This window comes from Podarcis pityusensis (genome assembly GCF_964106645.2).
Source record: "Podarcis pityusensis genome assembly, chromosome: 17".
Lineage (NCBI taxonomy): Eukaryota > Metazoa > Chordata > Lepidosauria > Squamata > Lacertidae > Podarcis > Podarcis pityusensis.
Genome location: NC_138042.1, coordinates 10049995 through 10069882, shown reverse-complemented (window position 1 = coordinate 10069882; position 19888 = coordinate 10049995). Strand labels below are relative to the sequence as shown.

The 19888-nt window shown below is 47.8% G+C and overlaps 1 protein-coding gene across 6 annotated transcripts in view; it reads right to left on the bottom strand.

Annotated features, from left to right (window-relative positions):
- The window catches only part of KANK2 (KN motif and ankyrin repeat domains 2), a 76029-nt gene that overhangs the window by 11465 nt on the left and 44676 nt on the right, over nt 1-19888 (bottom strand). For all 6 annotated transcript variants that reach the window (XM_080988074.1, XM_080988071.1, XM_080988072.1 and 3 more), the window contains 3 exons: nt 6195-6316; nt 3514-4181; nt 1715-2579 (listed from right to left, as the gene is read on the bottom strand). In XM_080988074.1, coding sequence (XP_080844200.1) covers nt 1715-2579; nt 3514-4181; nt 6195-6234 — 1573 coding nt within the window. In that variant the 5' untranslated portion in view covers nt 6235-6316. The remainder of the gene's footprint in view (nt 1-1714; nt 2580-3513; nt 4182-6194; nt 6317-19888) is intronic.

Genomic DNA, 19888 nt, shown 5'->3' with positions numbered 1-19888 from the left:
GAGGGTGATCTCTTACTGAACTGGTTCTGTTGGTGTGAGGAGACCGTGCAAGATTTTGAGCTGCACCAAATCCTCCAGGAAGATGGAAAATCAGGCTGGTAAACAGTCATTTTGGAGATTTTGTTCACTGACCTCCAAAGGGGCAAATCTCCCTGTACGAACATTCGGCAACAGGTATTGTGAGGTGGGGAGTAGAGATCGGAAGTTTCATGCCCCAGAGAAGGAGATGCTTTCAAAGGATTCTGAGAAAATGTCCTCCAGCCATTGTGTTTTGTTTTTCTGCCTACAGCATTTCTGTGAGTTTCTGGTTGGTTCTAACAAAGGTATTGCCCAACTGTGAACATGTACAATGGCAATGTGTAAAATCAGCTCATAGCGTCCAAGGCCTTCAGTTCTTTCCCCCCCAAACCTCTGGAATCCATGCAGCTGGATTCTCCACCAAGCAGCTGAAAATAAACTTGGAAAATCTTAACCATTTAATACAGCGCCCACAACAACCTCCCCCAGCTCATGCCCATATGTGGGCACCAAGCTCTCAGCAGCTCATCCCCAGGTGGCTAGGAGTTCAAATCCAGATTATTCTGGAGATTCTGCTGTGGCCTTTATATGCTGAGCAAAGGATGCACCCAGTTCCAAGAGAATTAGGAGGGACACCAGTCTCTTCTTGGGCTCTCCAGGGACCTGGAGCTCAAGCTGGTTCCTGACTCGTGAGAGCTCTTTTTCCACCAATTCTTTGTGGCATAGCTGGCTCATAAATGGAGCTTCCAATCATCTTTTCATTCCAGAACCTTTGATCTCACCCTGGGAACATCACAGACTATTTTAAGAGTTTCTCTTTCCCTTGCTCCTGCTATAAACAGCTGGTAAAAATCAGCGTATTAGTTACACAAAAGCCTTTTACAGGGCAGGGAGAAAACAGCCGAGCGTTGCCACTGATTTTAGTCCAGAGAGAGGGAGAAAGACGAGGGTGTGCATTTTCTGGTAAGCCCAGACAAGGAAGAGAAAAAGGGGCTGCCAGGACTCTCTTTCCCTGCAGACTCACCAAAGCTGGGACTTTTGACAGGCTGTTTTAATCGATTGTTTTGTTCTCTGGCAGCTTGAGTTAAGCTGGTATGGGGGGGGTCATTTTAATTTGATATTGAGCTTTATACTTAGTGGGTTAAAAAAAAATCAATCAGTTCAGAGAATGCACCCAACACATTTTAGCTTTTACAGGGTATTCCTGGCACTCCCAATTCAAAGGCAGCAGGTAAGCACAACATCCAGTCCACAAGTAAACAAAGAGAAGCATAGATTTGGGAGGCGGGGAGGAAGGAGAGCCAAGCTGCTTGTTCTCTTCTCTTGGCCAAGATTTTTGGGTCTCACACGACAACAGCACATCTGATGTGCTGCAAACTGAATGGAAAGATCCTTACCACCATTTCCCCATTTTTTTTTTGCTGTTTTATTATGTACCCTAAGGACTTGGATGAAGAAATGACAGAAAAGTTTTATTTAGAGTGGGGAGCCCTAGTCGGAGGACTGGTGGGATTTGTGGGAAGAGTAACAGAATTGTAGAGTTGCAAGGAACCCGAGGGCCACCCTCATCTAACCCCCTGCAATGCAGGAAGATGCGACAGATTTTCCACAGTTGGGGTGAGTGTATTCTCCTTCAGAAACACACACACACACACACACACACACACACACACACACACACACAGAAAGAGCTTACCTGCTGTATCCTGCTGTCCATTCCCCTCTGTGCCAATGATGCTGATCTTTTTCACAGTGTGGAAGGTGGTAGCTGTGCTCTCTGCGCCAGCATGGACCGGGAACGTGGTCTCCATCACCTCGTTGCTGCGGTATGTGGCATAGAGCGGCACCATCGCTTCTTCCAACCCTGCGTCTTTGCCCGCCAAAGCTTTGAGGCTGGCATAGGACTCCTTGTTCTCTAAGCTCTGTGCCCTCTGCGGCCTGTGGTCCAGCCCTGTGGCTGTGCTGGCGGCGACCTCTGGCTCCCTTTCCACTTGGACAACCTTGACTGTATCCACCCGAATGGGGACTTCCTGGGGCCTCTGAAACTCTCTGCCGCCCCCTTGTCCCGGAACCTCTCCCCTTACTTCCCATTCTCTCAGGCCTCCACCGGACGTTCCTTTGCCCTCCTTCTCCTTGCCCTGCAGCTCCAGTTTCTGCTGGGCGGCTTGAAGTTCTTGGAGCGCCCTCTTCAGCTGCACCTCTAGCACGGCAATCTTGGCGGACAGGGCCTGAACCGCCTGGCGCTGGCTCTCCTCCTCCGGGGAAGGCAACCCCAACTCCTCCTCCTTGACCGCCACCCCAACATCACACCTCCCCACCTCTGCCTCTTCGGCTGACATGCCCACGCCCACTGACCTCACTTCCTTCTTGTCCAGCCTGCCTCCTGCATCAGGCCCCACGCTGCCCTCCTCATTTCCACCAGCCCCCTCCTCGGGGATATCAATGTAGAGCTCCCCTCGGGATTTTCCTTTGCCGAACCCCCCCGGGTGCCCCAAGAACTTCTGGCTCTTGAGCTGGACACTCAGCTGCCGCTTCTCCTCCTGCAGCACCGAGATCTTCACCTGCAGCACATGAAAATGATGTATCGTTGGTACTTAATTCCGAGTAAAACAGCAAAAATGTATAGGACAAGTTCAAATATTTGCTGGAAATGTAAAGAAAAAGAAGGCACCTTTTACCATATGCGGTGGAAGTGCAAGGTGGTAAAAGAATTCTGAGAAACGCTATATAATGAATTGGAAAAAACAATGTTTAAAATAACTTTTGTTAAAAAACCAGAAGCTTTTTTTAGGTGCAGAAATACTAAAGGAGCACAAAAGACTGTTTCTGTACGCAACGACAGCTGCATGGATGCTCTTAGCCTCAGAGATGGAAGGAAGACAAAGTTCCCACCAGACAGGAATGGATGGACTATGCAAAGATGGTGAAAATGACTGGGAAAATCAGAAACCAGGAAGACCAGAATTTCAACAAAGAACGGGGGAAATTTATAATTTACCTTGGAGATCACTGTAAACACTTGAACTCTTTAGCAGGATTTGAATAACACTTGCAGTGTAACAGGTACTAGGGTACTTAAAATTTGGAGTGGCTTAAAATATGCAGCGGAAAAGGACTAACGATGGAACCCAAGGAAGGGGGGGGGGAAGAAGCCCAGAGATTCGGGTAAATCTTTGTTTATTTACCTTTTTATTACTTACGACTTTGAAAGTAAATTTTAATTTGTAAAACCAAATAAAAAATTATTATACAGTGGTTCCTCGGGTTAAGTACTTAATTTGTTCCAGAGGTCTGTACTTAATCTGAAACTGTTCTTAACCTGAAGCACCACTTAATTAATGGGGCCTCCTGCTGCTGCCGCGCCGCCGGAACACGATTTCTGTTCTCATCCTGAAGCAAAGTTCTTAACCTGAAGCACTATTTCTGGGTTAGTGGAGTCTGTAACCTGAAGCGCATGTAACCCGAGGTACCACTGTATAAAAGAGAGATCTTCACCTGTAGCACTGGGATCATCTTGACCTGCTCCTCCAACTGGCGCAGCTTCTTCAAGGCTACGGCCATCTGCTCCCGGACATGCTGGAGGTGCCCTGGCGTTGGGGAGACTGGGGTGGAGAGTCCTGAGCCGATGGGCGTGAACTGCCCAGGGGCGCCTTGCTGTGAGCCATTGTAGGAAGTCTGGCGGGAAAGGCACTGGCTTCCCACCAAGGAGCTTGTTGATCCAGATACGCTGCTGTGGAGGCTCCCGAGACCACCTGCCCTGGTCCGTTCTCCATCTCCAGAATCCGCCTGGTCTTCTAGCTTCTTCCTGGCATCCAGCAAGGTCTTCTCCACGCGGGCATTGAAGCTGCCGGGCGTGGCGTACTGTGGGTAGAAGCTGCGCCCGCAGTAGGAATAGGAGGAGTGGCGGCTATCCATGCTGGCGTTGGAGCAGAGGGACTCAGTGGAGGTCCACCATGAGCCAGTGTAACCATAGCCTCTTGGCAGGGAGCTGTAGCGTGGTCGGCGGTGGACCGGAATGCGCTTGATGGTGTGGCCCTTCTCAATGTCATCCACATATTTGAGGAAGTCCAGGTCCAGGCGGTAGCCATAGGGAGTCTCCACGGAATAGGGCAAGTCCTGCTCCTTCCCATGGAAGGCCGTAGCAGAGGCGGGATTGGCCTTCCCTGCAATAGCACAGGGGGGAAGAGATCAGCTTAAAACATTCCTTTGTTTTTGTAATTAGTTGAGCACCCTTGAGAATGCACTGATCATCTGATCATACATGATGAAATTGGGACCATCATGTCCTGGCTCAACAAACATACCGTATTTTTTGCTCTATAAGACTCACTTTTTCCCTCCTAAAAAGTAAGGGGAAATGTGTGTGCGTCTTATGGAGCGAATGGAGGCTGCACAGCTATCCCAGAAGCCAGAACAGCAAGAGGGATTGCTGCTTTCACTGCGTAGCAATCCCTCTTGCTGTTCTGGCTTCTGAGATTCAGAATATTTTTTTCCTTGTTTTCCTCCTCCAAAAACTAGGTGCGTCTTGTGGTCTGGTGCGTCTTATAGAGCAAAAAATATGGTACCTGAAGGAGCATCTCCAGCCCCATTGATCAGCCGGACACTGAGGTCCAGCTCCGAGGGCCTCCTGGCGGTTCCCTCCCTGCGAGAAATGAGGTTACAGGGAACCAGGCAGAGGGCCTTCTCAGTAGTGGCACCCACCCTGTGGAAAGTCCTCCCATCAGATGTCAAGGAAATAAACAACTATCATGTACTAACTTTGGAGCAATTAAGACGTTTATAATGTTTCAGTGGCACCACAGGAGTTCTTCCACCGGCAAGTGGCGCCAGTTTCAAACAAGTGAAGGATGGGTGAAAATGACAATTTTGATTTCTCTCAGTTCTCATTTTCCCAGTCTGAAGTTCACTTCACGTTTCCACCTCAGTCTGCGATTTTTTATTTTAAAAGTCATCAGCATTTCTCATAAAATACTCATTTTCTAATGCATGTTCTCCTAATATATAGTATTTTTGTATGCTGCTTTCACTAATAGGCGCATTTCTATGTACTCTTCACGGAGTATTTTATATTTTTCATTTACATACACACTCTGGTCAGTGACCGAAATAAATCTATTCAGTCATTTCTGTACAATTTACTTGAATGGGAAAATCTGGAGGAGTGTGAATTTTGAAAGATGGCGGTGTTTTGGAATGTGTGAATTACCGTATTTTTCCATGTATAAGATGCCCCCTAATTTTGGGGACTCAAAATTATGACAATGCACTATGCACTATCCGTGTATAAGACGACCCCTTATTTTAAACTTCAAAAATTTAGGAAAAAATATAGTCTTATACACGGAAAAATATGGTAAGTGGATTTGCCTTTGAGTGCAAACGTACTCTTATTTCTCCCCATATGTAAGGGTTTGAAGTCTGTAGCCTGTATTTCCCTCAGTTGTGTGTGTGTTGAATTTCTGTTTTCTTGGCAAATCAGCAAGTCTTTCATCTTCTTTTTCTTCTTTTTACACAACTATAGAAAAAGCCAATTGATGTTTGCTCTGATTCGCTGCTAAAGAGCGGGTTTTCCCAGCATAAAGCGGTGGGAGAAGCAGAAGTGGGGACCAACCCTACACATTAAGAGATTATTTTGAAGCCTCAGCTTATTTCTCTACAACTGTCCTAGGTGCCATAACAGCTGATGACAGTGGAATGCCTACAATAGTTCAGGTGACCGCCATGTCTCAGTAGATTCTCTTGTTTCTAGTATGGTACTGCTTTTGTGTGGAGGCTCAAGATGCATCACACATTTTCGAGAAGCAGCATAAAATATTTTAAAAATCAAATTACAGAAGTTACGAAATCCACAGGGAAAACTGTAAAATGGTGTACACAGACTCTGGTGCGCAGGACTTTTCAGGGCCACAATACACAGCTGCATTTCTTAATTTTGGGAACATGGGGTGGAGTGTGCGATTATGGGGACTGCCCTGATGAGCCCCTGTACTTCAGAATATACTGCTACTGCTTCCTATCAACCTCTGCATCAAATACCCTCTCCCTATCAAATCTAGGAAATGGATCTTCAAAATTTTATCTGAGGGTTGGCCTTACATCACATCCAGCAGGCCTGATGCCCCATCTTGCAGCTTTATCTGTCCAAATGGAAAGTGTTCACGCACATGCACACATACCTGGGAAAGCAGTGGTCTCCATGTGCAGAACCTGTGCCATTCTTGAATTTTGGCCCCAGTTCAAAGTGTATGTCCAAAGCAACAAGGAAGCCCTTTCAGAGTACAGCAAGAAGCCACACAGCCTGTGAAGAAAAGTAAGTTAAATCCACATGTGCCAGATATGAGACTATATTATGAGGCAGCCTATCTTTGTTGGTTGAAGGAATGGATGACATTAGAGAATTCACATATTTTAGACTTAGAAGGTCATGACAATATTTTTCATTGGCATGCTTATTTCTGGTATGAAAAGGTGACAGTTCATAAAGGATTTACAAATCATATAATCAGGAAAATTATTCCATTGTTGAACGATGGAACTCGTTGTTACGGGAGGCAGTGAGGGCCACCAACCTAGTTGGCTTTAAAAGAGGGTTAGGCAAATTCATTGAGGAGAGGGCAACTAGCCATGATGGTTATGCTCTGCCTCCACAGTTGGAAGAAGTATTGCTGCTGGAAACTGCAGGAGGGGACACTGCCCTTGTACTCAGATCCTGCTGCCAGGTTTCCCACAGGCATATGGCTAGCCTTCATTTTCAAATGAAGGCAAATGTCCTACAAATATGTAGAAAATAGTAAAAGAAAAAAGAAAAAGAAAGGTATAGGGCCCCTGGACAGTTAAGTCCAGTCAAAGGCGACTATGGGGTTGCGCCACTCATCTCGCTTTCAGGCCAAGGGAGCCGGCATTTGTCCACAGACAGCTTTCCGGGTCATGTGGTCAGCATGACAAAACCACTTCTGGCACAACAGAAACACCGTGACGGAAACCAGAGTGCATGGAAGAGCCGTTTACCCTCCCGCCACAGTGGTACCTATTTATCTACTTGCACTGGCGTGCTTTCAAACTGCTAGGTTGGCAGGAGTTGGGACGGAGCAACAGGAGCTCACCCTGTCATGGGGATTCGAACTGCTGACCTTCTGATCGACAAGCCCAAGATGCTTAGTGGTTTAGACCACAGCGCCACCCACATCCCATGCAAGAAAAAAAAAGTAAATACTGGTGGGAAGGAGGACCGATTGGTACAGAGGCATGAGAACAGGAGGACACCAGGATCAACAACAGGGCAAGGAGCAGCAGGAGGAGGAGGAGGAGGGCTGAATGGTATTTATTGTTTTCTAATGGTCAGCCAAATCTTAGTATTGTTAACATTTCTGGGGGAATCGCTGAGAAGCCATTAAAATTCTTTATCTCCTTATCCATTTTCTCCATTCTGGCCTCACATTCTCTGGTTGCAAAGCACAACCACAAGGAAGGGGGTGGCTGGGGAAGAGAGACTTCATTTGTGCGCTGTCTGTTCCCCCCGCCATCCCATGTCGGAACCCCCAGCCCAGCCCCAGAGCTGGGTCAGCAGATAGTCTTGCACTCCTTTCTTCCAGCTCCTTTGCCTGCCAAAACCTCAACGCCACTAGACGTTCCTGCTGCCTCAGCCCTGTTCCCACCACCCTGCTCCTTCCACGATCGAAGCCGAGGGCCTGGCAGATAGCGAGAGAGCACGAGCCTTCCCAGCCAGAATTCCTGTGTCAGAGTGAAGGAGGACCACAAAAATGAGCATCGAGAGCTGAGGCCTGGAGCGGGAGGTGCCACGACTTCAACTGCAGGCGGCTGGCCAAGAATGACTCTCTGACAAGGGAGGCTGCTGGGACTCCTCTGGTCTGGAAGCCCTAATCCCTGACAGGGAGCTAATCCCTGGAAGCCCTAATCCCTGGAGAGGGAAACGAGCTCTTTGCATGCTCAGAGTCCCTTGCAAGTCCAGGCATCGTGCTCCCCGCTCCCTAACCCGCAGGCAAATAAAGGACCACAAAGACTGGCTTGGATAGAAACAGGCCACAACTTTTCATGGGGCAATCAAAAATAATTGCCCACCGGAAGTGACATGTAGGTCAATCCAGGTTGGGGGGGGAGTTTCCTAAGACTTACACGAAATAGGGTGACCCCCCCCCGCAGGACCACTCCCCCCTGGATCTCTTTAATGGGATAGCCCAGTGTTTGGAGGGGCAGATGGAGACAAGAACCTCTCCTCCATCCAAGACAATGGACTGCTCCAATGCCCAACTCAGTTGTAATGACTGCTATGAGGTAGGCAAAACCACCGGGTTGGAGCCAATTGGCCTGGTGGACAAATTCCTACCCATCCCCATAAAACAGCAACCACCATAGCCACAGCAAAGTCCTTAACCATCAGTTTGAACCAAGGGAGGAGGGGTGTGGAACCCAACGGGGAGAAAGCAGGTGGGGCCCCTGGTGAGGGCTGTTTAAATGGCCAGGGAGTGGACCTGAGGGAAGCCTTCCTGCTCTGTTGGCTCTGCCCCCCACCCCACCCCACCCCGTGTCCTAGCCTGCTTCCCTATTTGCCAATCTGGTATGCAGGCTAGGATCTGGCTTCTGATAGGTGGCATGGGCTTAAGCCCCCGCCCCCTATTTGGAAGGGACACCAATGCCGTGATTCCTTTGTCTTGGAGGAGCCTCTGCCGCCCCACAACACCGCTGCCCCAAAAGGCCGAACAGATTTACTCTTCATAGTCATTTCACGTGGTTTAGGGCTAAACCCTGGAGAGATCCATAATTACCGTACTATTTGGTGTAATAAGGTATGGCAACTACCTTGGATGGCACAAATTCCTGGAGTAGAGACGGTCTGTCGTCTGCAGTTAATCATGAGAGCTAAAAAGAACCACCCACAAGGGCACGGCAGAATAAGTGAGGGTGGGGAGAGCAGCTCCCCTCCCATGTGACTGGCATCACATGGAAGCAGAATACATGAATTGGTCTTTTGCAGCACACACCATCTGAAAGGAGGTTCTGGCTGAGAGCTACAACTGCATTTAACCAGCAATGTCATATTTAGGGGCGGCGGGTGGAGAGAATGCAAGGATATGGCTTCACTGAGCTGTGATTCCTGCATTGCAAGGGGTTGAACTAAACGGGTCCCTTCCAACTCTACAATTCCATGATTCTACGATTCACGCTTACAAAGGAACGTCCAGGAAACTTAAGAGGGCCAAATGCAAGCTGTACGTACCATGTCTGCTGAGGTCAGATCCAGCTGGCATCATAGGCTGTCAAGTGACTGACAAATGGGCAGCTCCACCCCCTGTCAAATGTGGCCTGTTGAGTTGGCCACAATCTGATCTGGCCTGCTGGCCAAAAGTGGTTCCTCACTCCTAGACTGGAGTCCTGGGGCTACTCACCACCCTGTCCGAAATGCATTGGTGGGGGCAAATGTCTTAGGAGCTCTCACTCCTATACAATAATCCCAGTTGGAGAGGAAATGTGAGTTTCCCTTCCCCTAAGGCCCTCCACTTCATTTGGGTGAATGAATGAGCAAAGCTTTGCTGCTCTAAAGAGGGAATGGGGAGTCACTTTATTACCACACAAATATTCAAGGAGGAAGGGGCTAGCAATGCCTATTAGATGCCCTGGCTGGGCATGGTGAGAGAGAGGTGGTTGCGTCAACAGGTCTGATGGTTGGATTCAACAGCTTTTCTCTGCAAGCAACAGCTGGCTCATCTCATCCGCACTGCTATCCAAACAGCCTGCAGCACAAAGCCATTACTCAGACACAGAAAGCAGCCAGATCCCACACATCTTCAGGCTGGGGAGGCGGGAGGGGGCACGATGTACTAAGTCATGGTGATGGCTTAAGAAGAAGTGAGGGGCTTCATATCCCGGAGTCTTGCTGGAAGAACTCCAGTTGACCCTACTGCTGCCGGAGCAAATGACGGCATCCTTTCCAAACCAAAACCACCTGCAATCCCTTCCCTATTTTTGGTTTCTGGGGCTGGTGGAAATGCAACAAGCCTTTCCGAAAGAGGGGCTTGTGTGCTGTGATTTGGGATGCGGCCAGCCATTACATCACAGCCACGCCTTTTGGGCTGCGCAGGCAAGGTGCTTGGCCAGATGTGAAGAGGACGCATCTGGGAAATCTCTTGACAACTCTGCCTACCTCAACTCCAGTCTCGGAGGGTTTGCAACCCCACACCCTCCCGCACGGGCAGCCATAGTTCCTCTTTGTTTACTGGATGCCAGAAAAAGCTTGGCCTGTGGAATGTGAGCTGGCAAAGGCTGTGTAAATGGGAAAAGGGGTGTGTGTGTGTGTGTGAGAGAGAGAGAGAGAGAGAGAGAGAGAGAGAGAGGAGGAGGAGGAGGAGGAGGAGGAGGAGGAGGAGGAGGAGTTTGGATTTGATATCCCACTTTATCACTACCCTAAGGAGTCTCAAAGCAGAAAAAATTGTCCTTTTCCTTCCTCCCCCACAACAAACACTCTGTGAGGTGAGCGGTGCTGAGAGACTTTAAAGAAGTGTGACCAGCCCAAGGTCACCCAGCAGCTGCATGTGGAGGAGCAGAGACGCGAACCCGGTTCCCCAGATTATGAGACTACCGCTCTTAACCACTACACACACTGAGAGACAGAGATAGAAAGAAACAGCCTAGGCAGCAAAGCAAATTATAGAACCACAATAGTCCTTGTTCTCCCTAAGGCCTGGTCTACAGGTTGATGGGGAAGGTAAGCAAAAAGATGCCAGCGGGGGGGAGGGGGGGAGATGAGCAAAGCAAACATACCAAGAGTTTGAATTTTGTCAAAGTTCTCATTTATTTAGAAAGGATGCTGAGAAAAAAAATATAATGACAGCTCTTACGTCATCACAGGTATGAGTTCCAGGCAGGCTAAGCCTCTCTTTTTGGACAGCTGCATATTCCTACATTGCAGGGGGGTGGACTAGACTCTAGAATTCTGTGAATCTAGAATCAACTACCGGTAATAACTGAAAGGAGGAGATGCAATATTGGAGTGTCATGGTGTGCTCCCCAAGCCAGGAATAGGATCCAGGAATACTGGATGTTTATGTGTTTTAATCCATCCTTCTGTGATTGCTGAACTACAGCTGCCTTTCCAGACACAGAAGAAGATTCAGTCACAATTCTCAGCTTTGCTAGTATTGCAGAGCCTGGGGCAGCCAGCCAGCCAGCCAGTCAGCCAGTCAGCCATCCACTTGGCTCTAAACCCCAGCTCTTCTTCCTAACCTTCACAGAGGCGAATATTGCCAGCAGGGTCTCTGGCCCAGCTGACTGTGAACAAATCTCACTCCCTTAAATGCAGGAGCATAGCGTGGAAAGAATTTCGGCCTGGTGGCACATTTAGTCCCGTATTATATCAGCAAAGCATCTGTAGCCCAGGGAAAAGAGGGCTGCTTCCCATGCAAGCCAAGACAGCCATGAGGTTTCTTTCCAGAGCTGTAGCCAGGCAGACCTGCAACTCCTAGCAAAATTCCATGCGGTTTGGTCACACACAAACACCCACCAGAGCCACTGCCAGGGATCTGGAAAGTCTGAGGCAGGCAGGGGAGGGACACTGAGTCATGGTTACGGATTTCATGCTTCTAAAACCATGCAACAAGCATTTGACCTCATGCAATAGGTTTCGGTTTGAGATGTCGGTTCTACTTGGCTTGAAAGGAACCAGCCTGTGGAGGTGGCTATAGGAAGGGACTCACATGTCAAACCTGGGGACTCTGCCCTGAAAGTGGGAAGGAGGCTGAGCCAAGGTTGCGCCCAAAGCAGACCTTGGAGAACATTCACACATAAGCTCTACTGTCTGCCCATGAAGCCACTATGCCCCGTATGGAACTAAGTGCTCATATCCACAACTTGTACTGCCATCAAAGCCTGACAGGCCTCATAGTACCAGCTCATCCTTGAAGCACGTGAAAGAGTGCGTCTGAGCACACAAAGAGCACGTATCCTAATTACCAGAGGCGTACCTAGGCTCCCTTGTGTCCTTGGAAAGTACCTCCACAGCTGGGACAGACCATGGACCAAAAACTCAAAAAGGATGCTTTTTGCTGCATTTGACTCCCTCCATGGCCATTGGGGTTGGGTCTGCTCTGCTCGGTCTCACCTCCTCTTCCTCTGTCAGACTGTCTGTCTGAGCACGCAGGCAGGTGGGCTCCTAGCCACTCTGAGCCAGAGTGTATATTGTTTTTGCTCCCCGATGGGCCTGGGCCTTTGCTGGGGGCCAACCTGCCCAAACCATGGCAATGGCCCTGATAATGAATGAATGTTTGGAGTACATTTCCAGGTTAGGGAAATGTGCTTTCGAGGTTTCCTTGAGCCTTGGCACTACTCTATTTACAAATTAACCCCTGCGAGATCACATTCATCCGGTACTATACCAGCTGCACTGGCTCCCGGTGGAGTACAGGATCAGGTTTAAGGTGCTGGTTTTAACCTTTAAAGCCCTATACGGCTTAGGACCCTCGTACCTACGGGACCGCCTCTCCTGATATGCCCCACAGAGGAACCTACGGTCTGCAAATAAAAACATCCTGAAGGTCCCAGGCCTCAGAGAGGTTAGGCTGGCCTCAACTAGAGCCAGGGCTTTCTCAGCTGCGGCTCCAATCTGGTGGAACGTTCTGTCACAAGAGACTAGGGCCCTGCGGGACCTGACATCTTTCCGCAAGGCCTGCAAGACAGAGTTGTTCCACCAGGCCTTTGGTCAGGGCCCAGCCTGACTCCCTCCTCTGGCAACCTGCACAGAACTTTGCTTAACGGTTGCCATTAATTTGATTTTAATTAATTTTTATAATGAAATGTTTTAGAATGTTGGATTATTTGATTGTTTGATTATTTGATTGTTGTTAGCCACCCTGAGCCTGGCTTTGGCTGGGGAGGGCGGGATATAAATAAAATTTATTATTATTATTATTATTGTGACTCTACCCTGACATGGCCGGAAGGACTAGGCTATCCAATGCACTGAGAGAGAGAAGATCATCACAGAATCATAGAACCGTAGAGCTGGAAGGGACCCCATGGGTCGTCTAGTCCAAGCCCCTGCAATGCAGGAATCACAGCTAAAGCATCCATGACAGATGGCCATCCAACCTCTGCTTAAAGGTAAAGGTAAAGGGACCCCTGACCATTAGGTCCAGTCACGGACGACTCTGGGGTTGCGGCTCTCATCTCGCTTTATTGGCCGAGGGAACCAGTGTACAGCTTCTGGGTCATGTGGCCAGCATGACTAAGCCGCTTCTGGCGAACCAGAGCAGCACACGGAAACGCCGTTTACCTTCCTGCCAGAGTGGTACCTATTTATCTACTTGCACTTCATGCTTTTGAACTGCTAGATAGGCAGGAGCTGGGACTGAGCAACAGGAGCTCACCCCGTCACAGGGATTCGAAGCCCTAGGCTCTGTGGTTAAACCCACAGCGCCACCCGTGTCCCTAACCTCTGCTTAAAAACCTCCAATTAAGGAGAGTTCATCACCTCCCAAAGGAGTCTGTTCCACTGTTGAACACCTCTTACTGTCAGAAAGTTCTTCCTGATGTTTAGTCAGAATCTCCTTTCTTGTAATTTGAATCCATTGGTTCGAGCCCTACCCTCCAGAGCAGCAGAAAACAAACTTGCTGCATCTTCCATGTGACAACCCTTTAGCTATTTGAAGATGGCTAACATTTTTCCTCTCAGTTTTCTCTTTTCCAGGCTAAAGATATCCAACTCTCTCAACCATTCCTCACAAGGCTTGGTTTCCAGACCCTTCATCGTCTTGGTCGCCCTCCTCTGCACACGTTCCAGTTTGTCAATATCCTTCTTAAATTGTGGTCCCAGAACTGGACACAGGACTCAAGGTGGGGTCTGGCCAAGGCAGAACAGAGAAAGCCAACCTGTTTAGCTTATACAATCAGTTAAGTCAAGTTAAGTTGTCCCATGACAACACTTCATTCTCCAATTTGCTTCCATGACCAAGAAGAACCGTTCTTCCCAGGGAGTTCAAAGCGTGATGAGCAATCAGATAAGCAACTTCAGGGTTATCTTGCAAAATGCAAAGCCAGGTGAAGTTCAGAATGCAGCGTGAGTTAACAGTGACCTTGGGCTGCCAGCTGCACAAACAGAGCATGCCAAATTGATTCGGGTGGGCCAGGAAAACACGTGGTAGGCAGAGTTTGCAAATGAGTACACAGCAAGAGTACAGTGTTTTGCACCATGACAAAACCTCACATATAACGAGTTTTACTTTTGAAGAGAGGGGGGAAATTGTGCCGCAGAAGTGAAAAGGAAGTGTGTTTGCAACTTACAAAATAAATAAATACGAAAGCTGACTATTGTGGTGATGGGCTAATTGGGGAGAAGGACTGAAACATGCTATTCTGTACATGCGTGTTCACACACATGGTCTACATGGCATTTGGAACTCCTGGCAAACTCAGCATTAAAAAAATGTCTCTGTAGACTATGTTTTTGTTGTAGCCAGCAGAGAACTGCAAGCCTGCCTTGTAGTAAGGGCTTCTTCATTCTACTGTATCCCATACATGAGCCCTTTTCTGATAGTTATTGAAGATGACATCTTAGCCCAAAGTGCCTATGACATTGGACAGGCGCAGTTCAGGAAATTTTGGCAAGCAAGGCTGCTTGACCTGTTGAAAGAGATCACAGGTCCAAATCTTGAAGGAGTGTTTCCAGCTATTTGGAGAAGAGAAGGAGAGAGAAAAAAAGATGAAACAAGATGCGGTTTCAAAAGAGGAGGAACAGAGCACTGATATGAAGAGGGACCTGAATCTGTTCTCAGGACTATTCATCACTTTCCATTCACAAACAGGAGATCAAAGGCACTTCAAACACAAACACAATCTCTGGCTACCTTCTATTTCAGCACCCAGTGAACTCTGATGCAAAGTCTTATGACGAAGCATCTCTTTTTTGCAGCAAACAGCAATGCTTGTCCCAAGAGTGATGCAGCAGTTGCTGTTTATTCTCTGTTGGTAAATGTGTGCAACTTTGACACTGCTAGAAATTTTCATGAGTGTGCCAAGGTAGGTCTCCTTGCCAGGCACCAGCAGTCAAGCAAACTGATATCATTCAGGATGTGCATAAGAAAGACAGCTTGCAGAGAAGTGTTCAAGAGAATAGGGGTGCAAGCGTTGAGAGATTCCCTCAGCATGGCTCTTTACCAACTGACTTCTTAAGAACTGATCCTTAAACCAAGACTGAACTGCTCGGGTTCCTTACAGAGAAAATCTCAAAGCGTACCTGCAGAAGCTCATGACCAGCAAACATGGATAGCGAGTCATTTTGAAATATCAGCCATTTCAACATGGGTAATGATGTTCCATGCAACTATGACTAAGTCCATTCGAGAATTAATGCTCCTAGCATGGGATGTTGCTGCCGCCGCCATCACTCGTGGCTGCTCAAGATTCCTGATACAGTCTTTGCCCTTTGAGTCTTTCTGTAGATTCCCACCAAGCTACTGCTGGAGGGCTTTGGTACTGGGAAGAACTATAGATACTAAGCTGCACTAACTATAGTTAGTATCTAACTATAGATACTAAGCTGCCGCCCTTCGTATTCATCCAGTATCACAACTAGTAAATGGAGATGACCAGTTCACAGGATGGGAAATGCAAAATATGCTTCAAAACGGCTCTTTTGGTATGTATTAGAGCTAGGCTGAGTTAGCTTAGGGCTCGTCCACACTGCTGCTTGCCCCGTGCCAAGAAAACACGGGTCCAAGAGGTTTTCCATTTGCCCTGCCACTTTTCCTGGGGAAACACTCTCTTTACCACTGAATCAGACCAAACATCAATCCATGGAAAAGGGCATTGACATTTGCTCTAATTCAGATGTAAAGAGCAGGTTTTCCCAGGGGAAAGTGACAGGCAGGACAAGAAGTGTGGACGAGTCCTTTATTATTGTTCTTCTGTTTTGTAATTCCCAACAGTACTTTTCTAATTGTATTTCTTTGCTGGAATATGGGCTCTTTTTATGCTGCTACTTTAAAGTATTTTTTAAAATAAGCTATTTCTTGGATACTGGTGTGGTCTTTTAGAAAAAGCCTTGGTATCAGATCCAGTTCCTTGGCCTCCTGGTGAAATAGCTACTGAGTAGTTTTTGTGAGCTTGAGGTTCAAGCACAGAGAGTCAAGGTTTTTAAGCTCTTGTCCCTATGAATCTCAAGTGATTGTCAATAATGTTCTCTGGTCCAGAATGGTTGGACTACAGAAGTAGTGGCAGCTATATTACCTTGCAGCAGGGTTGGTTTTCAACTCTGGTCACTTTAAAAAAATAAAATGGTAAAGGACCCCTGGATGGTTAAGTCCCATCAAAGGTGACTATGGGGTGAGGTGCTCATCTCGCTTTTTAGGACAAGGAAGCCGGCGTTTGTCCACAGACAACTTTCCAGGTCAAGTGGCCAGCATGACTAAACAGCTTCTGGCACAAGCAGCAGTACCTATTTATCTACTTGCACTGGTGTGCTTTCAAACTGCTAGGTTGACAGGAGCTGGGACAGAGCAACGGGAGCTCACCCCATTGCAGGGACTCGAACCACTGACCTTCCGATCAGCAAGCCCAAGCGGTTCAGTGGTTTAGACCACAGCACCACCCACTCCTTACGGTCAGTTAGCACATGCTAAACCAACAACGGCCAGCTTCCAGGATTTGGGGACCCCAGTCCTTGACAGACATGGTTAGCTTTGTAATATTTAATGTATTTTGTAATATAATGAATCTACTAATTTCTTCTGCTGCTACAGATGAAGATCTTAATCCTACCTATTTCCTCTGTACACTCCTGTTTTGTCAGCATTTCCTTTGTTTACCAAGGTATTTAATTCTGACTCTCCAAATCAATATGTAATGTTTTCAATAAAACATTTTTCAACTGGTGTTTTGAGGGGAAGTTATTATTACAGGATGGGGGAAAGGTTTTCTTTTTAATGTGACAAGATAAATGGTATTGACTGCAAAGCTGTGAAGGAATAGAATGTTAAAACAAGCCTTATTGTGCATAATTTAAAATTACCCATGAACTTTACTTACTTATTTCTCAGTAAAGGAAGGAAGAAAAAAAGAACACAACAATGATTTATTTATTTTTTAAAAAAACTATTAAAACTGCAAGTATTTAAACTTTAAAAGTACATAAAGAATTTGTGTTGAAGAAATGATGGGGAAGACAAGTTGTTTGGGGGGGGGACCCTAGCCATGAGACTCTGACTCAGGTGACTATTTTCACTTGCTAGCAATACTAATGCAACCAAGCATATAAGCACATTTGAAACACAGGGAAGTCTCATAGCTCAGTAAAGACACAGTAGAGATTTCTGCATTGCAGGAATAGCTGAAACTTGGGGTCCCTTCCAACTCTACGATTCTATGACTCCAAACTAACATGTATGAGGATGTGTGGCAGAAAATAATTGCACGATAGACTAAGCAATCATGTGACAGAAAACTTATCATGTTTTAAGCTGATTGGCTCTACTGGCTCATTGCTAGAAAAGGAGGAATCAAGAATGGGACACACCAGCGGTACTCCCAGATGGGATGGGATGGGATGTGGGTGGCGCTGTGGTCTAAACCACTGAGCCTCTTGGGCTTGCCAATCAGAAGGTGGGAGGTTCGACGGGTTGAGCTTCTGTTCCTCTGTCCCAGCTCCTGCCAACCTAGCAGTTCAAAAGCATCCCAGTGCAAGTAGATAAATAGGTACCGCTGCAGCGGGAAGGCAAACGGCATTTCCGTGCACTCTGGCTTCCATCACAGTGTTCTGTTGTACCAGAAGTGGTTTAGTCATGCTGGCCACATGACCTAGAAAGCTGTCTGTGGACAAACACTGACTCCCTTGGCCTGGAAGCGAGATGAGCGCCACTACCCCATAGTCACCTTTGACTGGACTTAACTATCCAGGGGTCCTTTACCTTTACCCAGTGCTTTTTTCTGGGGGGACTCAGGGGTACGCATACCCCTAAACATTTTGTGAATCTAAGTTTGGCCTCATTGAGGGGCAGTACTTCAATATGGTTTTCCCAGTAGTGATGTATGGAAGTGAGAGCTGGACCACAAAGAAGGCTGGTCGCCGAAGAATTGATGCTTTTGAATTATGGTGCTGGAGGAGACTCTTGAGAGTCCCATGGACTGCAAGAAGATCAAACCTATCTATTCTTAAGGAAATCAGCCCTGAGTGCTCACTGGAGGGACAGATCCTGAAGCTGAGGCTCCAATACTTTGGCCACCTCATGAACAGAGAAGACTCCCTGGAAAAGACCCTGATGTTGGGAAAGATGGAGGGCACAAGGAGAAGGGGGTGACAGAGGATGAGATGGTTGGACAGTGTTCTCGAAGCTACTAACATGAGTTTGACCAAACTGCGGGAGGCAGTGGAAGACAGGAGTGCCTGGCATGCTCTGGTCCATGGGGTCACAAAGAGTCGGACATGATTAAACGACTAAACAACAACAAGGAAAGTGAGAGTACCCCTAAACCTTTTTTTAAAAAAGGAAAAAAGCACTGCTTTTACCTTTACTCCCAGATCACACAGATAGGCTCAATTCACTTTCAACACTGAAAGACAAGGGAGCTTGAACAGAACAATTTCTGAGATGTTCAGATGTGGGGACAATAACTTGTGAAGAAACAAATACTTGAACCACTTCCCGTGCTGGACTGGATGACACAAGAAAAAAATCATGTTTGATCTCTCCTCCAAAGGTTCAAGATGTGTGCTCTGAACCAATCTGAGATGGATGTTATAGAAACTGTTTGTGTCAGAAGAATGAACTGTGTCAACAGCACGGCACAAAAGAGAATGACATTTTTTCAGGTTGCATCAACCAGAAGTCTTATTGCCAGACGTTGGAAATTATACTATAATAACTCAGCTCCGGGAAGACTTTTTTGGAGTGCTGTGCTTGTTTCTGGGAATCCCAGTTCAAAGAGTGCTACAAGACTGGTACTAAACAGCAGTATAAATCACAAATTCTTTGAGAAACAGCTGAAAGAAATGGCTATGTAAAGTCTCAAGGCTGAAATAGTTAAGGACTAATAAAGTAGAGACACGCTACAAGAGACCAAAGACCCATCTGGTCCAGGTGCTCTCTTCCCCCCAGTTTCCTACCACGTGCCTTCAAAGGGATAGCTCAGTCACTAGAGCATGAGACTCTTAACCTCAGGGTTGTGGGTTCGAGCTCCACGTTGGGCAAAAAATTTCCTGCATTGCAGGGGGTTGGGCTAGATGACCCTTGTGGTCCCTTCCAACTCTACAATTCTATGATCAGGGCCGTCTTTAGCATATGCGCCGCCGGGGTGCAAAGATCCGCCCAGCGCCCCCATATTTTGACACGACTGATCTCGTGACTATTTCCCGCGTTCCCGCCCTGGGAAAGGCAAGCGCCAGGCGACCTCCATGCGCACCCTGGGCGAAAACCGCATTGCACATGGGATGGATCCACGGAAAAGCCAAGTGGAGAGCAGCTCTGCGCGCCAGGCTCTGCAGCCTGGATCAGCCCAGCCTGGGGCCGAATGGCGGGGCTCCTTATGTTTCTCCTTCCTCTGTGGCTGCCCATTCAGAGCAGCGAGTCGAGGTTGGTCATGCTGGGGCCTTCTCCTCCGGCGTGCCCAGTGCAGATGGACAGTGGTGGCAGCACCCCGGTACCTTCTTGGCTGTGCTAGGTGGGCGGGGTGTTGCAAAGGTGGAGCGAGGTGAATTGCTGCTGGGCCCCGTGGCTGAGCAACCCGGGGAAGGCACCGGTGCAGGGAGTGGCCCTGCACCGTCTTCTCTGCCAGATCCGGCCAACGCAAATTCGGAGCGACACCGGAGTCCAGCCACACAGTCACTGGGGCACAGTTGGTGGTAGCCTGGTGGCGCCCTGGTGCCCCGCAC